The 27,720-nt window shown below is 39.5% G+C and overlaps 1 protein-coding gene and 1 non-coding gene across 2 annotated transcripts; both read right to left on the bottom strand.

Annotated features, from left to right (window-relative positions):
* Window positions 1-5,250: 5,250 nt before the first annotated feature.
* LOC136264548 (lon protease homolog 2, peroxisomal-like) lies at window positions 5,251-27,691 on the bottom strand. Its single transcript, XM_066059318.1, has 27 exons — window positions 27,513-27,691; window positions 26,179-26,269; window positions 24,419-24,614; window positions 23,990-24,099; window positions 23,676-23,759; window positions 23,126-23,194; window positions 22,985-23,059; window positions 22,673-22,758; window positions 22,568-22,619; window positions 22,469-22,515; window positions 21,993-22,067; window positions 21,823-21,917; window positions 21,559-21,697; window positions 21,328-21,427; window positions 21,192-21,271; window positions 20,866-20,896; window positions 20,750-20,815; window positions 12,963-13,040; window positions 11,858-11,915; window positions 11,186-11,391; window positions 10,998-11,055; window positions 10,332-10,424; window positions 7,959-8,020; window positions 7,771-7,895; window positions 7,657-7,723; window positions 5,522-5,632; window positions 5,251-5,462 (listed from the first exon to the last, which is right to left on the bottom strand). The coding sequence occupies exons 1-27, from the start codon at window positions 27,620-27,622 to the stop codon at window positions 5,367-5,369; spliced, it is 2,460 nt and encodes an 819-aa protein (XP_065915390.1). The 5' UTR covers window positions 27,623-27,691; the 3' UTR covers window positions 5,251-5,366.
* On the bottom strand, window positions 10,063-10,148 carry Trnai-uau (transfer RNA isoleucine (anticodon UAU)). Its single transcript is given in 2 exon segments — window positions 10,063-10,098; window positions 10,111-10,148. It is a non-coding gene; the product is annotated as a tRNA-Ile (tRNA).
* Window positions 27,692-27,720: the final 29 nt, after the last annotated feature.

Here is a 27,720-nt window from a genome sequence, read left to right as displayed (position 1 = left end):
GTTGGTAAACAACATCTACTTTGTAAACAACAAGTTTCAGTACAGTTGCTGGCAGGACACCGAGTTGGGTTTACAATGGGACAACAATCAATGGGGCAGTTGTTACTGTTTTCTCCAGGTGATTGAGATGAACAGACATTATCTCCGCAAAATCCATCACTAGCAGATCTCTTACCCCGATAAGTAGGGTTAAGATTTAAGCAACAACCTCGAAAACATCCGGCCCACTTAGGACAAAGACCTGGGGTAATTGCTGCTAATGGATGCTTCTCGTCACAGAAGTCTCTGCATTGTCGCTGACTTGAGCAGCTACCACAGTTGAAAGTGTAGGTGTGGCGAGATCTTCGCTCTGAAGCAGTCCTTTCACCACAGTTCCCACAATATGAATTTGTAGAGCCGCCTCCTTGGTAAGTATCGCCATTGCATGAAGTATCCTGGTCGTTGCAGTTGTTGCAACAAGCATAGAAATGTACTCCGCTTGTTCCACCGTGATCATACTGGTTGCAAACAGCTGCATTGGATTCACGAGTGTCTACCGCTGGCCAATACTGGCATCGGCAGTGATTAAAATTGTACGGTCTCTGCAGTGCACTGGTAATATCTACTGGAGCATCGCAAACACACCTCGTGTCCTGAGTACCACACACAACAGTTTTACCCTGCCGAACGGGAACGCAATCCACGCCATGTTTGCTGACATCCGGTACATCAACATGAGTGCTGAATATATCTGGCTGGCCAACAGGATTGCATGTAAAGAGCAAAGACGTCTTCTTGCAGTCTGCTATTGCTTCGGCTACCAGGTCTCCCTTGTAGCACCGTCTTGATGATGTTGTGCTTGACACGTCACAGTCAAGCTTAAGTGGGAACTGTCTCTTTTCGCGAGTACTTTCGTGACTTTTCTCCGCGTAGGCTATCGAACCGTGACTACAAAAAACCACATATGTGAGCAATAGGTACTGCATACTCTGACGACCAATCATTGTGCCGATTTGCAGCCCTGCGGGTGAGTCACACAATACGTAGCTCGGTACGTACTAATTATACGGGATAGGATTACGTGCATGTGAAATGAATTTAATTAGTTTGACGATGTGAAAACAAAGGCCAATGGAACAAGATTACTGAGCAGTTTTCGTCAATTCAGTATACGCTAGTAAGCTGTATTGCAAGTATGGCTCCTCCAGAAGGGCAAATGCTATCAAAGAAACATTCAGAAGCATTCAGCCGGATTATAAATAACAGCAAGCTGTCCAGGAGCTGGCCGCAAAGGAGAGGCATACTCAGAACAAACTTCTTCACTGTAAAAAATAAGTAGTGCATACTATGGCAAGTGAACATCACTGGAATTTCTTAGTGATGGTCACTAAAATGTTGGTACCTGCCCTACGTGCAGGAGCATCTCCACATTAAACATTTTAATGCCAGGAAGAGGGACCAAGCATTAAACACCATGCAACACTGCTCATGTAGCTATGTAGAGTACATGGTGATGTCACATTTTTAAAGATCATGAGGTTTCCTTATGTCATTAATGATGCAAAACAGTAAAGTTTATTGTTTGTGGTTTTGACAGGAATGTAGTTTAATTAATTATTCAATGCGTCTTTCCTACCAGTGACTGCAACATGCTGTATAGAACAAACGAAACCTTTGCTGCTTTACATGATAACTAATGCAACAATAATTAATATATTGGGAACCAAGCATAAATATTAGTGTCCTATATTTGTTGAGTAGCATGCATGTCGATAGTGCTTTAAAGTATACGTACATGCATGATCCTTATGCAGTATACATAATAATTTATAGTGAAATAATGAGCATGCAAGGCTAATTAGCTAGTTAAACTGAATGTGAGCTAAGGCAATTGTATACAGTATACTCTACATTACATATAGGTTGTGTACACATGGTACAGTTTCAGTTTTTACATTATGATGTTTACCTTGCCGACTGCCACAAAGAGAAATGAACTTGGGCATAATTTAAAGCCAACACAATTTGCAGTTGTATAGTTACTGCATGGCAAGCAAAGATTCCTTCAGTGCTGGTCACTGTAAAGTGTTAATAATAATAATAATAATTCATGCAGAACTTGTCCTATGCTATGCACTTTCAGTTCTGATGTTGCAGTGACACATATACCTCTTGCCATACAAAAACCCAGGTTTTGAAACACCTGCAGTGTAATTGACCATTAAGGTAATGTAAGAATCTTTAGAGTGAAAGCACGTAAGCAGGATAATTATAGTGAAACAGTTATGCCAGCAGTTCCTCGGTGTAAACTACGGTATCTGCATGGTTCCAGCTGAGTATTATCATTTTTCAGATGCACAGTAGTATTTGTCCATTTATGCAAGCTGCCTATTTACTGCAGCAGTAAGTCTGAACAAACAGTTTTGCATGTCAGTGCACACCTATGTGCTTAAAACAAAGATGTAGATATTCTGGATACTGGTAAAAGAAGCTTTTACCTACTCTAATACAACACACTGGACCAACACACATGCAGATGGACAAATATGTTGGCAATTTGCCTGCCCTATCCCAAAAGTGCTATAAGAGTCCCTATGATGTGAGGCAGTTAAGTGCCAGTGCTGAAAAACTGAGCATAAGAGTTTGCAGATGAAGATTTGCATGGAACAGATAGAACAAAAAGGTGCATCATAATTAAAGGTCCCAAAATCGAAAAAAAAAGTTCTGACCTAGGTGGGGATTGAACTCTGGCTGGTTATAATAACTTGGGGTTAAAGGAGGTGCACAAATCGCCACTGTTGTTTATCAGTGGTTTGGACAGGAATGTAGCTCAACTTTTCAGTGATCCTTCCCTACATCAGTGCCTTCATCGCCCTATAAAGAGCGAACAAAGGCATGTATTAATTTGCTACAACAACACTCGAGTTGCCAGATGATGGGCGCGGCATTTAATTTCGCTAAAGTCCCGCCTCGATAAGTGCTTTGCATGCCAAGATATGATGAGCTAAAAGTCGTGTTTTAAAAAGGTGTTCACAAAAAGGTACTGAGTAGAAAGAAAAAAAATCTACTATCCTGGGGTTTGTTGTCCAAGCATTTCTCATGTCTCAGGAGAAGCTAAATTAAGTTTACTAGCATGTGTCAGTGCTTCTGCTGAGCAGCGTCTTCGGGAACTTGACCTCCAACTGCATCTTGGCCTCCAACTGCACATGCATCTTGGCAACGTTGCCATACAAATAGAAGTTAATACTTATTCCATCCTGTTAAATGCTAAAAAGCAGTTATCAACACTTCCATCTGCATGCTCCCTGTATGTCAAAGCCAAACACTTGTTGAGAGATCATACTACAAGTCAATGTAAACATCATTACAGACATTGTTTGTACAGTCCAAGTTTGAAGGCTCAGCGGAATTAGAAGACTCTTGTAAAACTTGGAATTGACTATTAAGCGGTTTCCACCCTGGCCAACTATCCTTTCTATTGCGTGCAGCATCTGATACTCTGCCCACTGCTGTTAATTTACAGCGGTGGTCAATTCAAAGTGAAGCTAAGTGCTCTCTTTGTGACTCAAATCGTCCCACAACAGTTCATGTTTTAAGCAATTGTCCTACTGCTTTAAATCAACAAAGATATACTTTCAGGCATAATCAAGTCCTTTCCATTTTGGCCTCATCACTTATTATTGATATCTTTGCTGATACTCCATTTGTCAAAGTGTTTGTAGATTTACCAAATTTCTATGCTAATGATGCCCCCCGGGCGACAATCCATCTGATCTTCTAATTACTTCCTACCGCCCTGACATTGTGATATACAACACCAAGTGCCCATCTATCACCCTCCTAGAATTAACCTGCCCTCTGGACTCCAGTCAGCATATTCAGGCTGCCCGCGATAGGAAGCAGAATAAAGTCCAACTGTTAGCTGAATTTGACCGTCTAAACATCTCTAACTATTATGACACAATTGAGATATTTGTCCTAGGCCATTACCAACCATCCACAGTCACGAATCTGCTGAATTTATTAACCTTTGTCCATCCTGTAGTGAAACCATCAAGGTCAGCCATCAAGAAACTTCTAGATGCTGCTGCTTCTGCCAGTATGTTGGCATCCAGGAGAATATTCTTGGTGAAGGACTGTAGGGAGTGGAACCCTAATTAAGTAACATCCATATAATTGTATATATATTTTTTGTATTTTCCCTTGCCATGCCCACATTAGTTCCATTTGTGGTCTTTTTTGTGGTTGCATGTTGACCGAGGGCCCACATGCGTATTTATTTGTACATATTTTCATCATTTGTGATGGTTTCTCTCTCTCAACACGTGGATTCGAACCCACGACCTTTTACATGCTAGTCAGGCGTTCTACCACTTGAACAGTATGTGCTGTGGTTTTCAAAGGAATGTTGCTCAAGTTTTCTCTACACCTTGGCCTTCTATGCGCTGTAGAGAACGAATGGAAGCACGCGTGAACTCGTGATAACAATCTTAGAGTAGGCGGATGAGTGCTTCATTATCAGCACAGACTGTGTTGATTCACGCCAAATCTGGTGAGTAAGTGGCGTGACGGTTAGACGGCTTTTCAGCTTTATATATAATATTATAGATTTATCCTTTGATTGCATAGCAGTAGCTAGTTTAGCATTCAGAAAGCCATTTATAGCTAGCTTTTCACTGTTCAGGTTCTTAGTTTCTACTGTATTCTTACCTGTATAATTATGTCCTGTAAGTATGATAAATTTTGAAAAATAAGTGGAAATATCTATAATGAATAGTTAATGGATAATGAACCGACCGCATGTATTTTTGAGGTCAATGAAATGGGAAACGAGGAATTTTTTTGGAGTGGCCCTAGCTAACTAGGCTAAAGTTGTCATAGCTCGCTTTTGAGCACCAGCAAGTTACATTGGGTTTATTGCTTTTATCAAACCGGAAAATAGTTGGATCAGTAGTTACATGTACTCTGATTGATCATACAGAATAAATATACAGTGAACATGCTCAGCAAATGTTCATTCAGTGGCTGGTGTCTCCATCATTGTATCACCAACAACAGCATTTGAACCAGTCAATCAACCACAACCTACAGTAACTGTACATGTAAGGTAGGTGATTCTATTGTGATAACACAGGCAAGGAATCATATGCTTAATTTATCTGATCATGATTTTTTTGCATAGAACGGTTACCTTTATGGAGCCCAACTATACTGTTTGTATATCTGAAGTGAGTTGCAAAACTGAATCATTTTCTGATTAATTGCCAAACATAGGAAAATAACCATCACAATACAAAAAGTGACAGACTTCCAAACTCCATAGCAACACTGGGAAATGGTGTAATTCACTAATTCCACTATACATTATATTGTGCGTGCATAGAATATTACAGTTTGCTGACAACAGATGGTTTCATTTCTATGTCAAAAGCATGTTGTAAAACTTCGTCAATTGTAGACACAAATATAAACTGCAACTCATCCTATACAAGAACAACATACAAGTCTTATTCCACACATATACGTAACATGTTGTATATACCTTTACACTGTTGGGGATCTCCCTTAAATCCTTCTCATTCTTCTTTGGCATGATCACATGGTGGATACCAGCTCGATGAGCAGCTAAAACTTTCTCTTTGATTCCTCCAACCTGTAGATATAACTTATGTCTCCAAATTTTCACAACTATTGCACTATAGCATCATTACTTAGCTACAATTATGCCACCTTCACAAAAAATGTCATGATCATTTCTGAGCTCACATGTACAAGGGAGTATTTCACCTCACACCGGCTTCAATTCATCTTAAAAACCATAAACTAAATGCATTCCGTGTTTCACGAAAATATTCTTTATAAGGAAACATTTCATTTTTCGAAAATTTTGGTGAATTCAAATTGATCAATTTTATAAAATACTTAAACTACGATAAGGTAAAGATATATAGTATACGTAGGACATAAAAAGTTTATATTTCGTTTTATGCTAGACTAAAAATAATTATATTAGGATTAGAGGTGTACCGATATAAGAAAACTAAACCAATCCGATACCAATCTGATATGAGATTAATCATTTTGAAACCCCGATCCGATATACTGATATAACTATTTATATTTGAGGAATCACATATTTTATGTTAAACTTTATTTTAACTACAAAAGACAGTCTTAAGATTATTGGCTATGCTTGGTTACCCATGGTGGTATGGCCTCTATTCACAGCTCAGACTATAAGGCACCCACAAATATTTCAATACATGCCCCTGCCAAGATTAGTCCAGATTACTCTGCATTTTAATGGCTTGCAGGGCTGGCTGTTTTATGCTGTGCTCTTGGTTCTATTATTGCTGTTTCCCCAGACTCACCACTATGAGTGTTTGTTGTATGATTGGTAAGCTTTTTGACAACAAAACAGTGATTATGCAAGTACTTAGATGGCTTCACACAGCATACTGCTTTTAGACAAGGAAGATAACTACTAAATATTAGGGTTTATAATGTGGCTTGATCATTGGACAGTGTTCTCAAGATAGTTCAGTTGTATAGCGGTGTATCGTATCGGTTTTTAGCAGCAATATCGGCTCCCACCGATATAGTAGAAAGTACTATATCTGCCACCAATACGATATGTATCGATATATCGGTACACTTCTAATTAGGATGAAAAAATGAATTACTTTATTGCATCATTATTTTATAAAAAACCATAGTAAAAACTATCATTTTTGTATTGGTTTTTAAAATGAGCAATTGTTTTTTTTTTTTTAACGGTGCCAATATGATTTATACTATAAGTGATTACAATCGTTTTTAAAAATGATTACATTATGATAAAAACAAGTATAATCATTTTTAAAAGCGATCAGTGATGCTACAGAAATTATAATTGGTAAATCTAAAATGATGATGCAATCATTAAAAAAAAGCTGATAAGATTATGATTATTTTATGATTGTAAAAAAAACCCTGAAATGTATGTCCCCTACTGTACGGTATAGCCTAATCAAGACACAGAGATCTCTGTGGACACAAACGACCATCAGGGATGTGTCTGTAGTGGTTGGAACCAACCATCACTTAAATAAAAAGGCCATCATTACGACTCACCACTACTCTGACTTAAACAAGTCAAGGCCTACATATTTTATCCTATGTACATCTCTGGACTCAACCCTGTTGCTTGTAGCCACCATTTTTCTAAACCTGGACACATTCTAGGACTGTATACACTGTACATGTCTACAGGTATATCCAGGTGTGGTTCTAAGGAGGCTTCACCAGTTTCCAGAAACCAGTCAGCTTTTTAAAATCTTTACACAGTTAGCGAAATTAAAGTCTAAAATAACTAACTTCTAGTGATCAAACTACTGTACATAAACTGCTTCTCACCAGCACAAAATTGCTTCTCCCCGCCCTTGCTTCAAACATGCTAAACACCTCTAAAAATTATTATTGATCAAGCTATTGTGACTTCTGCAGCTGTTCCATTACATATGAATGGTAAGATTTAACTGTGAAACAATTTATTAGGGTGCCTTTTATTCGTATTTAGCTAAAATAGCTGTAATTAAAATGTTTCAGAAAGGACTCCACCCCATAAGGGCTTTTCTGCCTTTAAGTTGGAAACCAGTCGGCAAATTTTCTAGGACTGCCCCTGGCTATATCACTTACTGGTAAGACCTGTCCTCTCAGAGTAACTTCTCCTGTCATTGCTATATCAGAGCGGACACACTGGCCACTATACCAAAATGACGATTGAACAAATGCAAAGATAGAACAGCTCACCTAAACACAGAGGCTAACACTGTTACGATAGTCACACCAGCTGAAGGGCCATCCTTGCCAACTGCTCCAGCCGGGAAATGAATGTGAATATCAATTTTATCCAGTGGACCACACTGCAATCCAAACTGTCAGGAAACCATATACACACAGCTAGTTCCCTGTAATACATTCTGTTATAGATCACTAACCCGGTGGTCATTGGAACGTATCCAGTTGAGGGCAATTTGGGCAGATTCCTTCATCACATCACCTAATGTGAAACAATAGTTATTTATCTTCTTTGTTGGATGAAACACACTGTAGAAGAAATTGCATATCACAACAAACTAAGCGAAAGCACAGTTTTACGCACTATAAAGAGAGTTGGGGGTAATGAATTACAAACATAACGCATTAAGTAGTAATATTACTCTTGCAGTAATGAGCAATATTTACATGACACAGTAACAAGCAATGTATCCAAATATTACATCTGGAAAATGTAATGCGTTACTTCTTTAAATGCACATTGTATCCAGCACGTGATCGGTTGCATTTTGGGTCCTGATAGCACTGGAGACAATGCTGAAGGCATGAACAAAGAGTGATAGTGTATGGAGAGTGCTCCTTGAGACCAAGATACTACAACAAAGCATGTTTTTGTGGCTGTCCAGAGAAATGATCTCTTGCTCGTGTCACTTGTAGTTGCAGGCTGGTAGCTTGTGTTTAGAAGGTTGGACTTACTTATAGCTTGTAACAAACAAATGCAATATGTAATATTGTTACTAGTTACAGGCCTCACAGTAACGTGTAATATGTAACAAGTTACACTTTTAGAGTAACAACCCCAACTTAGTGATGCACTGAATAATTGACCTAAAAGAAAATCGGTTTATCAGCCATATTTTAGCAATATTGGTATTGGTAGTTATAAGTTTAGGTTTAAGGAAGAAAATCTATCCCTCCTGGAGGAGACTGAGTGTGGCCCCGACTAGACATTGGGTGACCTGCAGTTCGAATCCTGTGGTTGGAGGGATTTTTTTCCTTACTTTGGCCCCTTTTCTGTTACACCTTTTCAGCTATAAGTCACTATGTCTAAGTCCTTGAAATTAGGCTAGGTAATCCTAAGGCTGCAGCACATGTTGCTGTCAGACCTTCAGTGCTGGTCACTGTAAAGCACTAATAACGATAACAATAACAACAGCCAATTAATTTTACCAAGAGCTTTTATTACTGACCCTGATGTTATTGTTTTCATAACAATAAAATGGCAACTTTACTAGAAATTTTGGTAAACATAAACGTCAGATTGGTTATCAGTATCGGCCATTATGTGAATTTTTTTAATATTGGCTATTTGAATAGTCAACAAAATCTCTTATCGGTGCATCACATCCCCACCTCAACTCTGACCATGAATAGACAGAACGTGTAAACTCAGGGGCTTCTCTAAAGAGTGGTGCAGCACCACTTTACTATTCTTTTGATATGGTAAAAAGAATGTATATAATTAATAAATTGATTTTGATGTTGGTAGCAAACTGACAGTTTTAACATTCTACTTTATTTTGCTGGGGAAAGCTCTGGTTAAACTACAGAAACTACAGTTATCGTGCAAAAAAACAAAACAAAAAAGACAAACTAGAAGTAAGTATAAACTGCGACCTGGACTAAGAGTCCACAACTAACCCTTGGCACCATATAATTGGCCAATTGCCGTATAGCCTAAATATTTCAAGGGGCAAATATTTCGAGGTTGAGCAATGTTGCTAAAAATAAAAATTTTGTGGATTTGCAAAAATGTATTAGACTATATGGAGGTCTAAATATTTCAAGGCTAAAATTTTCGTTAATGACCCCCAAAACTGCAAAATCAGTGAAAATTTTCTCCCTCGAAATATTTAGGCTATACGGTAATTCACTCAGAATTTATTTTTATAATTTCAATTTGATCTTTTTGTACATTTACAACCTTTTACAAACATTTGAATGAAATAAAGTTGGGGAAAATGACTTTACGAGGATGTACAATGCCTAGCAAACAAACAAACCTTACAATCTACGCACCCGTACAGTGGATACCATTGAGGCAATTGTGAGGCACTTGCCTTAGTAAAATATATAGTTGACTATAATCAGTACTACCAAAAAAACTAACATACTATAATACAGCAGTCACCTATCCATACCTCTAATGGAGCAGTTTGAGTTTGCTAAGAACCATGCTAGGAATGATGTATATAAAGAAGGGAACCATGGTACTCTCAAAGTTGCAATGTGTATTTTGTAGCAATTAAAACAAACAAAAAGTCATTCCCCAGGGGAGGATCGAACTCCCGACCTTCGCATCTCTTACTTGCTTATAAGTACGACGCTCTGACCAACTGGGCTACTGGGGAACTGTTACCAACACAATATCTGTATTGCCTTATATACACAAATGCATGTGATGTCTAGTTTTGAGTTGTATAAACTGCATCAACTTAAAGTGCAGTCTTAAAACAATTCATCAGACACCATCTATGTACACTTGTACTATTGTACAGTGGGTGGTAGATATTTTGAATGGTGTAGCATCATACCAAGTTGTCCTGTGAGGAGTAGTTCACCAGTACCTGACATCTTGGTGGCCTCAACAAACATGATCTCTCCACCCATTGAAGTCCATGCTAGTCCTGTGGGAGGTTGTAAAAATGGCACAACACACACACACTCACAGTACACTACACAAACATGCACACATATACACTACACTGCACTGCACTACAAGTACACACACACATGCACGTACGCACACACACACACACACTCACACACTACACTACACTACAAGTACACACACACACATACATGCACACACGCACGTACGCACGCACACTACACTACACAAACACGCACACATACACACTACACTACACTACAAGTACACACTACACTGCACATACGCGCACACATAAAAACTACACTACACTACAAGTACACACCCACACCCTAACACACACACATGCACGCACGCACGCACACACACACACACACACACTACACAAACACGCACACATACACACTACACTACACTACAAGTACACACATAAAAACTACACTACACTACAAGTACACACCCACACACACACTCATACTACACATACATGCACACATACACTACAAGTACACACACACACATGGACGCACGCACGCACGCATGCACACACCCACCCACATGCATGCACGCATGCACACACTACACATACCTATAGCTACTCCAGGTCTTGACAACATTTCAGACACATCATGGTCAAACTGAATAGGCTACAGTGAAACACAACGTATGCATATTATTCAGTACACAGTCATATTGTAAATATTCATCAAGAGAAAAATTTATAAATACTTAAGAAAAAAATCGAGGATTTAAACAATATGAAATACAACATCACACCCCTAAAATCTCTTCCAACAATTCAACGTCCACAACAATGGGAAGTTCAGCTGCTTTAGAAGCAATCTTTGTGGAGGGTATAATATGTAAATAATAACATACTTCATTAACATATGGCGGAGATACCTTCACTGCCGCTGCTCTACACACTGCTCCTATTTGCCTCTCCAGATTTCTAACCCCAGCTTCTCTTGTGTAGTGAGCCACTATAATAAACGAAGAAAATGTAAATCTCAACTATACACCTTACAAACTTGGATGACCACTATAGTACAACCACAGATATTTTCATATAGACAACTTTACCAATTAAATTTCATATTACTGTAATTTTAGACAATATGTCTACTAAACTGAGAGGTCTATCTACCTCTCTCTCTCTCTCTCACTCACACACACACACACACACACACACACACACACACACACACACACACACACACACACACACACACACACACACACACACACACACACACATGCACGCTTGCTCGCACGTACGCGCACTATACTACACACATGTAGGCACCCATACACGTACATACAAAACACACACACATACATACACACATGTGTACTAACTACACTACAGTTATGTACATGCAAGCATTCACACATGCAGCCACACTAATACATGTAAAAACACACACACATATACACACAACACCTCACCCATTTGTCTGACAGTCTCAGTCAACATGTCCAGTTGGTCTGACGAGATGCCGTGATGCTGTGTGTGATGACAGGTTTAAATGTGTGAACTATATATGATAGCACCTCAACAATAAGAGAGCAGAAATTTAATGGACTCGTAAATGAGGTGGTCTTATTAATGTGGTCATGAAGTACACCTTGGGACCTACTTGACATGGATGGTCACTATAACGAGGGGTCTTATTACATGAAGTATACTTTAGCTATGTTTGGGATCTATGTACAGTGGATCTTCAGTTAACTGAATTGCTTTGTTTTTATAGTTAGCCAAAAGTGATAAGTGAAATTGTTAGGATAACTGAAGCCCATTGATTTATTATATACAGAGCTTCGTTCAACTACTCTAATAGAACAGTCATTACTCTAAAGGAAGGCACACTGATGACAAAATATTCTAATGGAATAGTCACATTTGGCATTTGGATAAATGAGGTGTTCGGATAACTCAAATTCGAATAAGCGAGGATCCACTGTACTAGCCTAGCTGTGATGATACAGTATTTGCTATATGATCAGTTGGTCTATACAAGTAGTTCAGCAGAATAAAAGTAAACCATTTAAGTTTTATTATTATAGATCTGGCTATTAGCCATTTTGTACAACATATAAGATAATTTTTTTAACTCTCTAAGAATAACAATATTGTCAGGGATTTTTCTAGAAAGTAAATTCAGGAGGCAATCCGAGTTTTTCAGAAATTGAGGGGGGCAGAACTTAAACTAGTTTTATTGTAGCTAGCTAGCCATTGACTGTAAATTTTATGATTTCAAATCAATTTATCATTGTTTCATCATTGGGCTGGTTGAGGCAGAGCTCAGGGGGGACAAAATCATTTTCAGGGGGGACAAAATCTCTCCCCCCCCAGAAAAATCCCTGATTGTAAATTTCTATTATACATGAAGGGATTGTTTGCACACTGTGCTATATACATACAGTTTACTTAGAATTTCATTATACCAGCTTGCAGTTATCACATTAGCTACGCACAACCATACGTATGTTGCACTGCTAAACATGCTCAAACTCTTGTAGGATCAAAGTGCAACACCCACCAAATACATACCTGTAATTGTTTAGGGATGAGATGTCTTGAGGCAATTTCAACTTTCTCCTCCTGTGTGTAACCCGGTACATGTATCACCTGTAGAAGATCATTAGACTTGTTATAGTTTAATCTACTACTAGTGGTGAAGTGTGACTGCTCTATTAGAGAATCCTGATAAAGTCCTGTGTTTGTTTATTGCATTATATTTTTATGGCTTTAATACAGTACAGATTCTTTCATTTACTACTAAAGACACTTTGAGTTAATTTACATATCTATGGGTCAATTTCTTTAAGCAGCTTACTCTGTAAGTATGACAAAATAACTTTTTTTTTATTATTTGTATACAAATCATAACTCTGTGTAAACGCTGGCATCCCATTCAAGTGTGCCAAATTTCAGGGTGATAATACAATACATTTTTAGACCAGTCACGTGCCCACAGCTGGCCAGAGGCTGGTTGTGGGTGCGCACCTGGTTTACTGAAATTGTTTTCGTTTCGTAAAGTGTGTGTGTGTTTGTGTGTGTGTGTGTGTGTGTGTGTGTGTGTGTGTGTGTGTGTGTGCCTGCCTGCCTATCTATCTATCTATCTATCTATCTATCTATCTATCTATCTATCTATCTCTATCTATCTATCTATCTATCTATCTATCTATCTATCTATCTATCTATCTATCTATCTATCTATCTATCTATCTATCTATCTATCTATCTATCTACCTATGTTTGTCCGTATGCACCCTTGTGAGCAAAATCATTAAATGGTAAAAGCAGCTTTTACGTAAGAAATAAAAGCAAAACGAAGGCTGTACTAAACTTGCGCACAGGTAAACTTTGCTCTGAGGTGGTTTCTTTTCGGCGGTCTGAAATACGAGTGTGGTGAGTCTCCTCAGACTTTGTGAATTATGGGTTTTATAGGCTTTAACAGTTGAGAAACAACAGTGCTAGCCTCGTAGACTACCAGGAATAGCCTATCCCTTCTCGAGTTGGGAAAGGGGTGTATCTGTTGGGAACTGAATTTGAACATGCATACACTTTTATAACACTGTACTTTGTACTCTAGGTTAGGCCTTAGTATTCTTCTGTTTCTTGAAATTATCTCACGTGTGTAATAGATAGTTATGGCTTCAGTAGCATGAAGGGATTGTCACTAGTTATCGCTCTTGTTATCACCTTCGATTGAACCTACTATCGTCAGCCCCGCAATATTTTTGGTGCTGTGACCACTCTAGACCTTTCTGGTCTTCATCGCAAGCGTTTCAACCTGGTACCGTGGTGTGAAACGGTACCCGTAGAGGCAAGCACGCCGCCATATTGATAATGTTGTTTTTGTTGACTCTATTTTCAGACAAGCTGACGATTCATCGAGATGTCCATGGAAGAGCTGAAGCACAACACTACGTCACGTCGCTCCTACAGATCCCACCTGAAGAAATTAGTTTCGAAGGTTATGGAGATAGTCGAAATATTTAACTCAGACACATCCTCAAAACCTGACGCTACCACACTAGCAGACCTACGCGACCAGTTGCAAAGGAAGCAGACTATTCAAACAGAGCTAGATACGAAGATAGCCGCGTCACTCACCGACGAGGAGGAGCTAGAGAAAGAAATCACTGACTCTGAAGAGTATTACTCTCTCATAGCCACGCACATCGCCAGAATCACATATTTTATAGAAGTCAGTAAAGTAACTCAACCTGTCCACGCCCTCTGACCGATTACAGAGTCACGTGAGCACACCGAGACGCACTCTACCCCAGGGGTTTCCCCAGAACGTATTGCTGCAACAGTGACCCATAAACCCCAAGACATCACTCGTCTTCCCAAGTTAAGCATTCCACTGTTCTCTGGGGATATTCTAGACCGGCAATCATTCTGGGATTGTTTCGAGACAGCTGTGCACAATAACCCTGCATTATCAGGGGTGCAGAAACTGAACTACCTTCGTGCCCAGCTGCAAGGTGGAGCTCTACGTGTAATTTCTGGCCTCCCACTCACCAATGATAGCTACAATGACTCAGTAACACTGCTACAAGACAGATATGGACAACCCCACAAGCTAATCAGTGCTCACAAGAAAGCACTCATTGATATGTCAGGTCCAACTAATTCGCTCGACTCACTGCAACTATTCTATGATGCAATTGAAACACATACTCGTTCTCTCACATCACTTGGCAAACCTACGTATTAGTGAGTATGGAGCAATGCTAGTTACAAGTATAATGGGTAAACTACCAATGGATATCAGGCGTAATCTGGCCAGAGCTCATGGAACAGATGAATGGACATTTGACAACCTCAGAAAGGCTATTTACAGTGAAATTCACATCTTAGAGATGGGCACAAGCGATGTCACCAAGCACTATCAGTCTGGATACCCACCAACTGCTACCTTCCTTACAAACACTGACAGAAAGACACAACGTAGACATGGCACTACTGAACGGAAAGTACCTACCCCAACCTGTGTTTACTGCCACGGCACTCATGCTCCTGTAAATTGCCTTACTGTGAAAGATCCAAAGCAACGGTTGGACATTGCAAGACAACACAAGTTGTGCTTTAACTGCCTAGGAAGACACAGGGTATCACAGTGTAACTCTAAACACCGCTGTCGGATCTGCACTCGTAAACACCACACAAGTTTATGTGCTGACACAGAGAAACCACCAGACAAGTCAACAACTGGAAACACGTCACGACTGCTTGAGCAACCTCCCAACAGTTCAGGAAATACAAGTGTGAAACCTCCCATTAACGCCACTACTGTTAACACCGATGCCTCACTCACCACACTGTCATCTCCAAATACTCAACACTCTATGGTTTCACACACAAACAAGATTTGTCTCTTAAAGACTGCTGTTGCTATGGTGTCATCAAGCCATGCTGAAGCTAAGACAAACATCCTGTTTGATGAGGGGTCACAACGGTCTTTTCTCACAAGTGACCTTGCAGATGCACTGTCCCTATACCCAACCAAACAAGAGGATATCTGTATTTCTACCTTCGAGGCCAATAACCCTATCAGTCAGAAATTAGATGTTGCATCTATCAAGTTGAAGACCAGATCTGGAAGGTATGTCCCACTTTCTGTCCTCATTGTACCCAGTATGCTGTACCACTAACACATACAGTCAATACAGAAGTAGTGCAGTTGCCATACTTAAGGGAGCTACCACTAGCTCACCCTGTTACAACTTATAAGGATTTCAACATTTCATGCTTATCGGTGTGGATCACTATTGGGACATTGTTGAAGACGACATTATCAGAGGAAATGGTCCTACAGCAATGAGTTATAAATTAGGGTACCTTCTTTCTGGTCCACTTCCAGTAGCTCAATCTCAAAGTGAGATCACCAGTACTTTTTATATTGTGTGATCTGGAGAAGTTTTAGACCCTAGAAACAACTGGCACAGAACCTCATAAGGACAGTGTCTTGAGTACAAACCAACAGTTTCTCAAACATTACTGTAAGAATTCCATCACACAATTAAACGACAAGTCATATTGTGCTAAACTCCCATGGAAGGAACATCATCCTCCCCTACCATCGAACTACAACATTTATTTACAACGAGTTCGCTCTCTTGCAAGCGTCTGGCACAGACTCCTGGTATGCTACAACTCTATGATGGAGTCATCCAAGATCAGGTCCGTAGAGGGTTCATTGAACGGGTAGACATATCCAACACACCAAACACAGGGAAAGTTCATTATATTGTGTGAAGAAGAACTTTGCAACTATGCCAATCAGAGTGGTATATGACTGTAGCTGCCGCCAATCCAGAAGTGATCCTTCTCTCAATGACTGTTTATCACAGTGTCCTGATTTTCTCAACAATCTCTGTTCAATTCTTCTACGCTTCCGCACTCATAATTTTGGGGTGTCAACTGATATTGAAAAGGCTTTTTTGCACATCTATCTCCACGAGCAAGACAGAGATTTCACACGTTTTTCTGGTTAGCCAACCCAACAGACCCACACTCAGATCTTCACGTGTACTGCTTCAGAACTGTACTCTTTGGAGCCGTGAGTTCTCCATTTATTTTGTATGCCACACTGTACCACCATTTACAGCAGTACAACACTCCCTTATCACATGATATTCAACAGAACATGTATGTTGATAATGTTATTTCAGGTGGCAAAACTGAAGCTGAAGCTGTGCAGTACTACCATGAGGCCAGGACAATACTGTCAGAGGCAGGTTTCAATCTAAGAGCATGGGCTTCCAATAGTCAACAGCTTTGTACAATTGCTATGCAACATAACACAGCCGATTCCAACATTCCTACTAATGTTCTCGGCTTGCATTGGAACACCTTAACAGATCAGCTATCCCTGATACTGAAGAGAACAGCTCTGTCAACCAGAAACCTTTACCTTACAACCAAGCGAGAAGTGCTGCAGGAATCATCAAAAACTTTTGACCCAATTGGATTTACAGTACCTGTAACCATCCGCTCCAAACTCTTGATGCAAAGACTGTGGCAGATGCATGTTGAATGGGATGAACCCTTGGAGACTGATCTCAACAGAGAATGGTAAGAGATTTTGAAAGATATGCACAATCTCCCATCTGTTTCCATTAACTGACAATACACTTCCACCACCTTTGACCCTACACAAGTTGAGCTACACACATATACTGATGCTAGTACAAAAGCATATGGAGCCGTTACATTCTGTAATTCAGGAGGTTGTATATCATTCATTATGGCTAAATTCCGTGTTGCTCCACTGAAGATCACCACATTACCCAGACTCGAATTAATGGCTGCCGTCATTGGAGTAAGAATCACTCACTTTGTTATGACATCACTTGAGCTGACATCCATCCCAATTCATCTCTGGACTGATAGCCAGATTGTCATGTACTGGATACACAGTACCAAACATTTACCACCGTTTGTTGCTCACCGTATTGGGGAGATTCACCGACTGGTTCCAACTGCTATCTGGCACTACTGCCCAACTAATGACAACCCTGCTGACCTACTCACTCGTGGACTCTCCTTTGATCAGTTTGCTTCCTCCCAGCTCTGGAGACATGGACCACCATGGCTACCACATAAAGACAAATGGTCAAAGTGGGAGCATTCATCGGCTTTCCACCTCTGTGCTCTAGCTGGAACAGTTGATGACTTCATACCAGCAGATGGACTGAAACCACCCAACACAGGTTTGCACTATATACATCATACCAGTCACTAAATATAGTACATTGTTCACACTTTTGGCTGTGACTGCATATGTACTTAGATTTGTCTTTAATTGTCGTCACCAACAATCACTCAAGAAGGGTACTCTTTCAGCTGAAGAGCTACGTACTGCTAGAATGGCTTGAATTGCTGACTGTCAGAAAGAAGTGTACTGGTTAGAACAAGACAGCTTTAAGTGTCACACCTCTAAGAAGAAGAGACCTCTACTCGTCCGTCAGTTAAGACTTTTCTTGGACTCAGATGGATTCATCCGTTGTGGAGGCAGAATCCACAATGCCCCTATCAGTCAGCTTGCTAAGTTCCCCTACTTGCTTCCAGCCAAGCACCGATTCACAAGGTTACTTGTTCATGACATACTGTGAAACTATGTCACTGTGGATTAGGAAGCACAGTAACTGCTCTTCGACAGACATACTGGGTCCCTACTGCCAGACAGTTCGTAAAGAGTATCCTACACCATTGTACAATCTGCCGTCGACACAGTGGTATGCCATACAAACCACCTGATCCTGCTCCTTTACCCAAATCTCGACTGCAAGATGTTAAACCTTTTACAGTAACTGGTGTCGATTTTACTGGGGCACTCTATGTTAAGAGAGGCAGTGAAGAAATTAAGGTGTACGTGTGCTTATTTACTTGTGCCACCAGTAGAGCAGTCCATTTGGAAATTGTGGAAGACTTGTCAACTGAGACCTTTTTGTTAGCTTTTCGTAGATTTGTGGGTCGTCGATCACTACCACACCTCATGATCTCTGACAACGCTTCAACTTATGAAGCAACTGCAAGTGAACTTAAGAACCTTTTTACTTCAGAAGTCATCGCAACCATTAACAGACAAGGAACAACTTGGCAATTTATACCAAAGAAGGCTCCATGGTTTGGTGGCTTCTGGGAATGCCTGATTGGATTAACCAAGGCTGCCATTAAGAAGACTCTTGGAAGAGCACATGTGAGCCTGCAAGTGCTACAGACAATAGTGGTGGAGGTAGAACTAACATTGAACAACAGACCACTCACTTATATTTCAGATGATATAAGAGAACCCACAACCACTTACTCCTTCACATTTGCTGCATGGAAGAAGTTTGACTACATTACCACACCATCTTGTGGCGGCAGAGGATTTACAAGATCCATCCTACAATGAGAACAACAGACTGAGCAAGGCTGCAAAAATACAATCATTATTACTAAATCACTTTGCTACACGATGGAAACGTGAGTACCTAACTTCTTTAAGGGAGTACTATCAGAAGCCAGGAAACAATAAACGAGAGATCAAAGTGGGAGATGTTGTTCTGATACACAATGAAGGGCCAAGGCTGGACTGGAAACTTGCTGTGGTTGAAGAACTTATTGTTGGTGGTGATGGTCTTGTTCGAGCTGCCAATATAAGAACTAGCAATGGTAAGACCAATAGACCAATTGTGAAGCTATTCCCCCTTGAAGTTAGTTCCAGTGATATTACTTCTGAACAGATATCTCATATCTCTGATGATCATGCTACACCATTAGCTCAACCAGATATTATCTTCTCAGATGACAATAATACAGCTACTAACCCTCGCCCAACACGTACTTCAGCAAGGAAAGCAATGGGCAAGTTTGCAGAGTGGGCGGACTCTCTCTTGGCCCCCCCGGAGGATGTTGGGAACTGAACTTGAACATGCATACACTTTTATAACACTGTACTTTGTACTCTAGGTTAGGCCTTAGTATTCTTCTGTTTCTTGTAATTATCTCACGTGTGTAATAGATAGTTATGGCTTCAGTAGCATGAAGGGATTGTCACTAGTTATCGCTCTTGTTATCACCTTCGATCGAACCAACTATCGCCAGCCCCGCAACAGTATCCCTATGCACGTGAACGAAAATGAAAAGCAGCTCTGAGGCTTTGTTGAGAGAATTTGTGGGGAAAATGCAACAGTCAAACTATAAAACAGTTTAGAAGATACTTCTGTGTGTAATAATGTTGTTAAAAGCGGTTTGTTTAACAAGTGCTTCCTTAGCAGTGCATAGCAACGTAATTGAAGAATTACAAAAAAATCATGAATTACGAAATCCAAGAATTACAATAAATTAATTATGTATTATTGCACAACCAAAAATCTATTGGTTGAGTTAGCTAGCTGCATAGTGTCTGGTTTTTAGAAGTAGTACAACATCAACTTGTTAGGGTAGTTTTTGTACAAAGTGTGCAAAACAGCAAAAGTTTTTATGAATCTTATGACACACAATGACATATATCAGGTGATTTGCTCATACTATACTGTACTTAATGTGTGGACTGCCCTATATTAATTGTGGGAAACTTTACTATAAGTCTTCCCATTTGGAAAAAAAAGAGTTAAATTCAATGTTTTATTGACAGTTCTTGTTAACAACACATGCAAGTAGGCTTGCTAGGGTGTGTGAAACACTACACCATGTGTCTTGATAAAATTGTGACAGAACTTTTCTTTGCTTTTAAATTTTCATCTCTGAAGTTTCATGCTTTATGTGCTCCTTACAATACTTTGTTAATATTCTCATTTCACAGCATTACGTACTGTACTTATGTACAAACACACCTCCATTCTATCCATCAAAGCTGAAGGGATGGTTGATGTAGTATTAGCAGTAGCAATGAAGATCACCTGACACGATAATGACATCACTAACACCACCACACAATACTCTAACTCACTTGGGACAAGTCAAATGGAACATTAACATAACTACAGTATCAGTCAAGGAACTTGATCGAACCGTACCTCAAACTGGATAACAAATCTGTTCAATTATTCTTACAGTCTTACAGAACAAATAATATATTGCTAAACACCAAATACAGATTTTTTTGCATTACTGACAAAGACGGCCATTTGGGGCTGATACATATGACAACACAGGGGGTAGAGGGTGTTTAAATAATTGAAGTAAAGGAGCACTATGGTTGCAAACGCACTATATGTAATTTGTCACACAGTTGGTTTTAAAAAATACCACTTAATGGTTAAATACAAAGGATACTGGTCAACAAATGAGTTGTTTTGTTCTGGGTCTAACACTTCTAGTAGAGCTGCAGCTGGGTCACCATGGATACCATGATTCTGCAACAGAATTGTTATGGTGATGAGGCAATACAAGAACAAGTAATGTGGCTAACCAGCTTGTCAACTTCATCCAATAAGAATACAGGATTATTGACTCCCACTGTTCTCAAACCCTGAATAATTCTACCAGGCATCGAACCAATGTAAGTTCTCCTGAAAAGAACAATATTTAAGTAAACAATTTAACTACCACCAAAAATTATGGCTTTAATAGTGATAAGGAGTAAAACACTCTAATAGAACATACACCTCCATACACATACGTACATATCACAGCCACTAACCGGTGCCCTCTGATGTCTGATTGGTCACAAGTACCACCTAGTGATATCCGATGAAAGTTCCTTCCCATTGTACTGGCTATTGACCTGCCAATACTGGTCTTGCCCACACCAGGTGGACCCACGAAACAGAGTATTGGACCTACGGGAATAACATGATTGACTACACAAACTATGTAGACAGTTTGTCAATCTCTTAATGCCACAAAATGATATATGCACAAAGCAAAAGAGCCTTTTAAGGCTTTAGTATATACAAGTATATACCTTTCATTCCATTCTTCAGTTGTCGGACAGCAAGAAATTCCAGTATTCTCTTCTTCAGCTTCTCCATGCCATAGTGATCCAGCTCAAGATCTGACCTGTCAGGCAAAACAACCAATTGATTGCAACAACAACAGCAACAACAACAACATCTAACCACCAGATGTGATTACCTTGCCTTGTCAATGTCCAATGTGTCCACAGTACTCTTGGACCATGGGAGGTCTACCAGACACTCAATGTAGCTCCTAAAAATGCACAGGTACATTAATGAGCGAAGTACAGGAAATGTACAGGGGTACAGGGGTAACTAAAGAAAGAGAATGACAATTTACGTATGCTATGCGTGTGTATGTATGTGTGCGGTGTGTTGTGTATGTATGTATGTATGTGTGTGTGTGTGTGTGTGTGTGTGTGCGTGTGTGTGTGTGTGTGTGTGTGTGTGTGTGTGTGTGTGTGTGTGTGTGTGTGTGTGTGTGTGTGTGTGTGTGTGTGTGTGTGTGTGTGTACATGTATGTACGTAGGTATGTATGCATGTATGCATGTATGGATGTGTGTGTGTGTGTGTGTGTGTGTATGTATGTATGTATGTATGTACGTATGTATGCACACTCACAGTCAATACACACAACAATTACACAACTCATACCTAGAGACAGAATGGTCTGGAAAATGTGGTGGCATGGCCTTAAGTCGCTAGAAGTGACAGCAAATAACTTTAGCAACAAAATCAAACATTCACAACTACCTTCAATTCTTTCTTGGCTACTTTTAAAGCGTGTTCAGGCATCTCTGCAGTTCTGTAACATATGGTAAGCGTAAGACTGTACACAGACAGTTTGTAGGTATGTACCTTATCTTTCTCTCCAGTTCAGCAATATCATCTTCATCCTTAGAGTCCACACTAGCATTGTCCATTTGTCTCCTAATCTTCAGTATCTGTGTACACACCAATAAAGTTCATACCAAGCACACTATTCCATGATCTCTACAATTGGTACGTACAGACGTAAGTGTACAGACAGACATCTCAATTGTGACTATTAATACACCACAAAATGGTATCATTTACTGTGTACCACTTTTGTTGTAGAACTCTGACTACTGGGTGGTCCCCCAGGTGTACAGCTGAGGTCACACTACATCCACTACAAACATTAACTACCCTTGGTTGCTGTTCTGGCTTGCTTAGTACACTGTCAAGAGTTGAGTCTGATGCTTTCTTCAACAGCTGTAGAGTCTACAAAAAGACATAAACACCTAAAACTAAGAGAAGACCTTGGAGAAGACACACATGTATGTGTACCTCAATCTGTCTCAACACTAACGGCAGAGCAATTTTGTACCGCTGGAGTATATCAATAGCATCCAGCACCTGAAGATATCACACAATTAACATCATATCATATCAGGGGAGGTTGGTAACACATCTTGTGGTCTCCAAGAAACAGAAACGTTAATGTATTTAATATTAACACCTCAATATAAATATTAAGTATTAATTATAAGGAATGAATTGCAAATCATCCATGTGATCTCCTAGCTAAGAAACTAGCTCTTTTAGATACAATTTGGTTGCACAATATGATAATATCAATATGTGTATCAGGAGAGAGAGTGGTCTAACTGGAGTAAACTCAGCACAAGTAACAACCTGGTCTTCTCTTAGAATAAAAATTTGACACATAAAATCACCTTTAGGTCAACTAATACCTCTACTGGTAATAAACTGTTGCTAGGTGATAAAAGGTGTTGATAGGCAGTACTAACAGTTTAAACACTGTTTTCCATAGTTTGAACTCTTGGAGAGTTATGACAAGTGACCAACTCCCCAGCTGCCACACTATCAAATTCACCTCAAGCTTCTCCTGGAATGATCCTTTAACAATTGAAGTGAACAAGTCTGGTAATGTATAACTAGGAAGGGAATCCATTATCCTCTGTAGGAAGACAAGTAGAAAAACAATTGTATAAAATTTTCCAAGGTTGAGAAAGCTATAATAATGTTTATAAAAAAAGAACAGCAGTACTTGGCTTGTACACAATGCCAAAATCATCCATGACCAATTCCATAATGTCAATAAAGATGTTTCTGAAAGCACATCTTACCAAATTTCACATGCATCATTTGCACATGTGGACACTGCAGTAACTGTTAACTACTATTTACCTTTAGTCTGCCAACAGTTGGGCTCTGTACATCCAACAACTCTAGTAACTCATGAGCAGCTTGTTTGAATTTCTTCACCAAACTTTGTACCTCTGGCGTCAGTGAGATTGCTGGAAAGAAAGAAGCAAGCAATCTCATGCACGCATGTAATCGCGCACGCATACACAAAGCCTTTGGTTACCTAATATACACCTACACACTACTGAGGTGCTATGTAGGTAAATCACAAGGACTAGTAACCCACAGGAGGCTGCACCATGTCTCACAGGTGAAGGTGTGGGAACCTGAATCCCCACCTGGACCTTCACCCATCATGGACAGTGGGCACTTACTTTCCCAGTTAACACAATGCACACATGAACACACTACACACATTATGACACAAAGTGTAACTTTGCATTAATTGTGCACCATATGTACAGTACTTACCATCATAGTTTATATTATCCAGTTGGGTGACCCTTGCTATAGCATACGGGACTTCCTGTGTGATCTCATCAAGTTTGAATCGACATTGACCAATCAGTAGCAAGGTAAACTGTGGCCGAGGGTGTGAGCGTGCAGTGACCTGCTTCACACTGGCTGCAGTCCCAATAGAATGGAGACTAGAGCTTGCATGATTATCCTATAGTTGTTAATAACAATGCTGTATCAAAATAGCAGTAACTAGGTAGGTCTGTGAAAACAGGGCATGTGGGCACAAACTACATCCCCATCACATAACAGATTATATGTCAGTACTGGAACAGAATATCAAGGTACTCAGTTATCTGAACCCTTGGGACCAGGGGTGGTCCACAAGTCTGAAAATTCCATATCTCTGAAACTGTGTATAAATAACCTTAAAAGAACATTTTGTCTATTATCAACTACCTTAATATAACAGTCACTATTCCAATACAGCAGTCATTTCTGTAGTTTGATTGAGTGAGAATCCGAATAAGTGGGGTCTGGATAACTGAGGTTCCACTATAATTAAAAGTTTACCACGGGCGCAGTGGTGTATCAAGTTGTAAGTCAGGGAAATTTTATGCGCTCACATGCCCAGTTTGTGGGCCACTCCTGTCTAATTTGGATCACAATTTTCTAATTACGTAGGTGGCTACATTAAACAGGTCACTTAGTGACATATTAGGGGATTGTCAAGTATTGGATAATTGGGAAAATACGGTACAGTTATGCAGAAAATACAGTAAAATTACAAAAGAAATGTTATGAAAAACAATCCCAGCATGATTGATCACATGCGTGACAATGTATATCGCTAAAACCAGCCAAACTCAAATTTGAATGTTTTATGGGATATGCACGTGATTATTACACAGAGTATTGGTGGCCAGGTTACTATAAAATTAATTGTTGAACTAGCTAACAGTGTTAAGACTACATGTAATCAAACAATGGGTAATTTTAAGAGTTCATAATACTAAATATATATATTATTTACTCTTGGTGATTTGTTATATACTGCAAGCATAACATTCTGCTGAAAGTGGCCATAAAAAAAATAATTCTGAAGTTTGCATTTGATTGTAGCAGAGCGTAACAGTTCATGGTTTTTATTGGTAATGCATTCCAGAGGCGTGGTAGGGAATTTCAAGCATTCTACATACCAGTCTGTTCTACGACTGTAGAATGTACGCGTTGAGCTGAATCCTCAAAAACATTTAATAACTCATGGATGCATGAACTTGAAAAAAATTTGGCTCATTTGTTCAAAATCTTTTAGTTCAAATGTCTGACACAATATGTATTATGGCCAATCAAAATTTCCACTATACATTTCCTATGAGGAAGCCATAAAATGCAGTGTCCATTACAACCATTTGTTGAACTTGTAATTGAGCCAAACTGTGCATGTCTGTTGTTAACACCTTTGCTGTCACCATTAATCACCTGGTTGGCTGAAATGTTTATTCTCTAGAGAAAAAAATCCACTTTTAATTTTAGCTGTTTTAATTTTTAGCTGTTGTACTTTTTAGCTCAACTTGTACATACTACAGTAATAGAACATACTGATAGTCTGATTGCTAAAAATTTAAGCGGTTTGGTACTCGAGATGGACGCTCTGAGCAAAACGACCAGGAAGTACAATATAACACATAAAGCATGCCTGCTTGTGTATACAAAAAAAAAATCTACCTGGCCTTCCTAGTCTGCTAGCATATATAGTATACGTATCACCTAACCTTGCTTCCAGTAGTTATCCGAGGCACCACACCCACATACCGCCCCTTCCAGTCATCATTCTGCCACAAATGGGTTTCCACTAGATTCATCCTATTAACACATTTCATATAGTATCACATAACACAAATTCTATATACACAAAAATGAAATGTGTTGCATCAAATTTGTAGCTAATTTAAAACAAGGAGCAGCAGGACCCAACACATGATAGGTGCAAGTGTGAATCGATGCCATCAAAGATAATTGGGATGCAAAGGGGGACAAGGGTAAGTCCATGATACATGCAATGTACTGCAGTATACAAAAGGCAGAAGCAACATCTACAGTAACAGTGAAAAAATCAAGCCCATAGCTTTAGCCATTATCAAGTTACGTACGCTTGCCTGAAGGCATCAGTCAGTCAGTCAGTCAGTCAGTCAGTCAGTCAGTCAGTCAGTCAGTCAGTCAGTCAGTCAGTCAGTCAGTCAGTCAATCCATCGTCAGCAAAATATACCAATGAATTTTAGCAACCAGCAATTAGGGTGGTACTGAAGACACTTTTGGGCTTGGTTATACCAATACCACAAAGACAGGTAGATGCATTAGCAGTGTTAACAGTGCACAGTGCTTGTATTACTGCTAGCAGTGGGCAAATTACTCTTGATCATGAACTACTCTACGGGTTTGGATCAACAAAGTGCAAGTTTTATATTTCAGGGTGAATGGTGTTGCTTTGTAAATCACTTCTGTGGTTAAGACTTGACAGGAAATTTTGATAAAAGAAAAGGTTGATGAATTTGACGATGAGTTAAATTTGTCAACTTTTAATTTGTCAAATGTCCATATAAATGCCTTTAAAAGTACATACTAGTACTAGTTATATCTATGATTTCTTGATTTTGGTCTGTCAACTTCCTTCTGTCAAATTTCCTGTCATATGTGTATAAAAGGCGATGAAAATTTGAGTCCAGTCCAGTGATCATGAATGGATACACTCCACATAATGAGAAACAGGGTAACCAAGTTTTTCAGCTAGGTCAGAATTTAGTGGAAATTTGAAATTAAGGCTAGCAAGTGTCCAAATTTTGAATATAGTTGATCAAATTTGTGAGCGAGGGGCCATTAAGTTTGCCTGGACTTAGCAACGAAGTCGGTCACATAAGGGTCAGAGGGTCGATAATGTCATAGATTATAGAGGGGCGCGTAATAATCTATGATAATGTTGAAATGAATCCGAGAATGAATCACAACTCTAAAAGTGCGTTCTACCGGACAGTATATGGTGTCCTTGTACAGTCTTTGCACTTGAGAGAGTCTTAATACATCTAGACATAATTTATTCACGTGAACTCACCCTCTAGGATCAGTGACTTGTATCACTATTGAAGATCCAGGAAGGAGGACGCGGTTCTCTACGGATAGGATAGGAAGCCGAGATGGAATATTTCCTCTTTTAACCGACATAACGACTTCACCCTGGACTCCACAGAGCAAATGCTGAAATACTTCAGATTTCACTTAAATAATAATTATATCATCGTGAATTAATCAAATCCCGAAAT

Source organism: Dysidea avara, chromosome 8 (assembly GCF_963678975.1).
Source record: "Dysidea avara chromosome 8, odDysAvar1.4, whole genome shotgun sequence".
NCBI classification, from domain to species: Eukaryota; Metazoa; Porifera; class Demospongiae; order Dictyoceratida; family Dysideidae; genus Dysidea; species Dysidea avara.
This window is presented reverse-complemented; position numbering and strand designations above follow the sequence as displayed.

Bases quoted from the DNA above. Each gene is read 5' to 3' on its own strand.
- LOC136264548 (XM_066059318.1), bottom strand. From the start codon at position 27,622: ATGTCGGTTAAAAGAGGAAATATTCCATCTCGGCTTCCTATCCTATCC. The intron at 22,620-22,672 runs GTACATACCTAC...CATATGTTACAG, and splicing joins GAACTGGAGAGAAAGATAAG to AACTGCAGAGATGCCTGAAC. The intron at 11,392-11,857 runs GTGAGGTGTTGT...CGTTTATTATAG, and splicing joins TGAGACTGTCAGACAAATGG to TGGCTCACTACACAAGAGAA.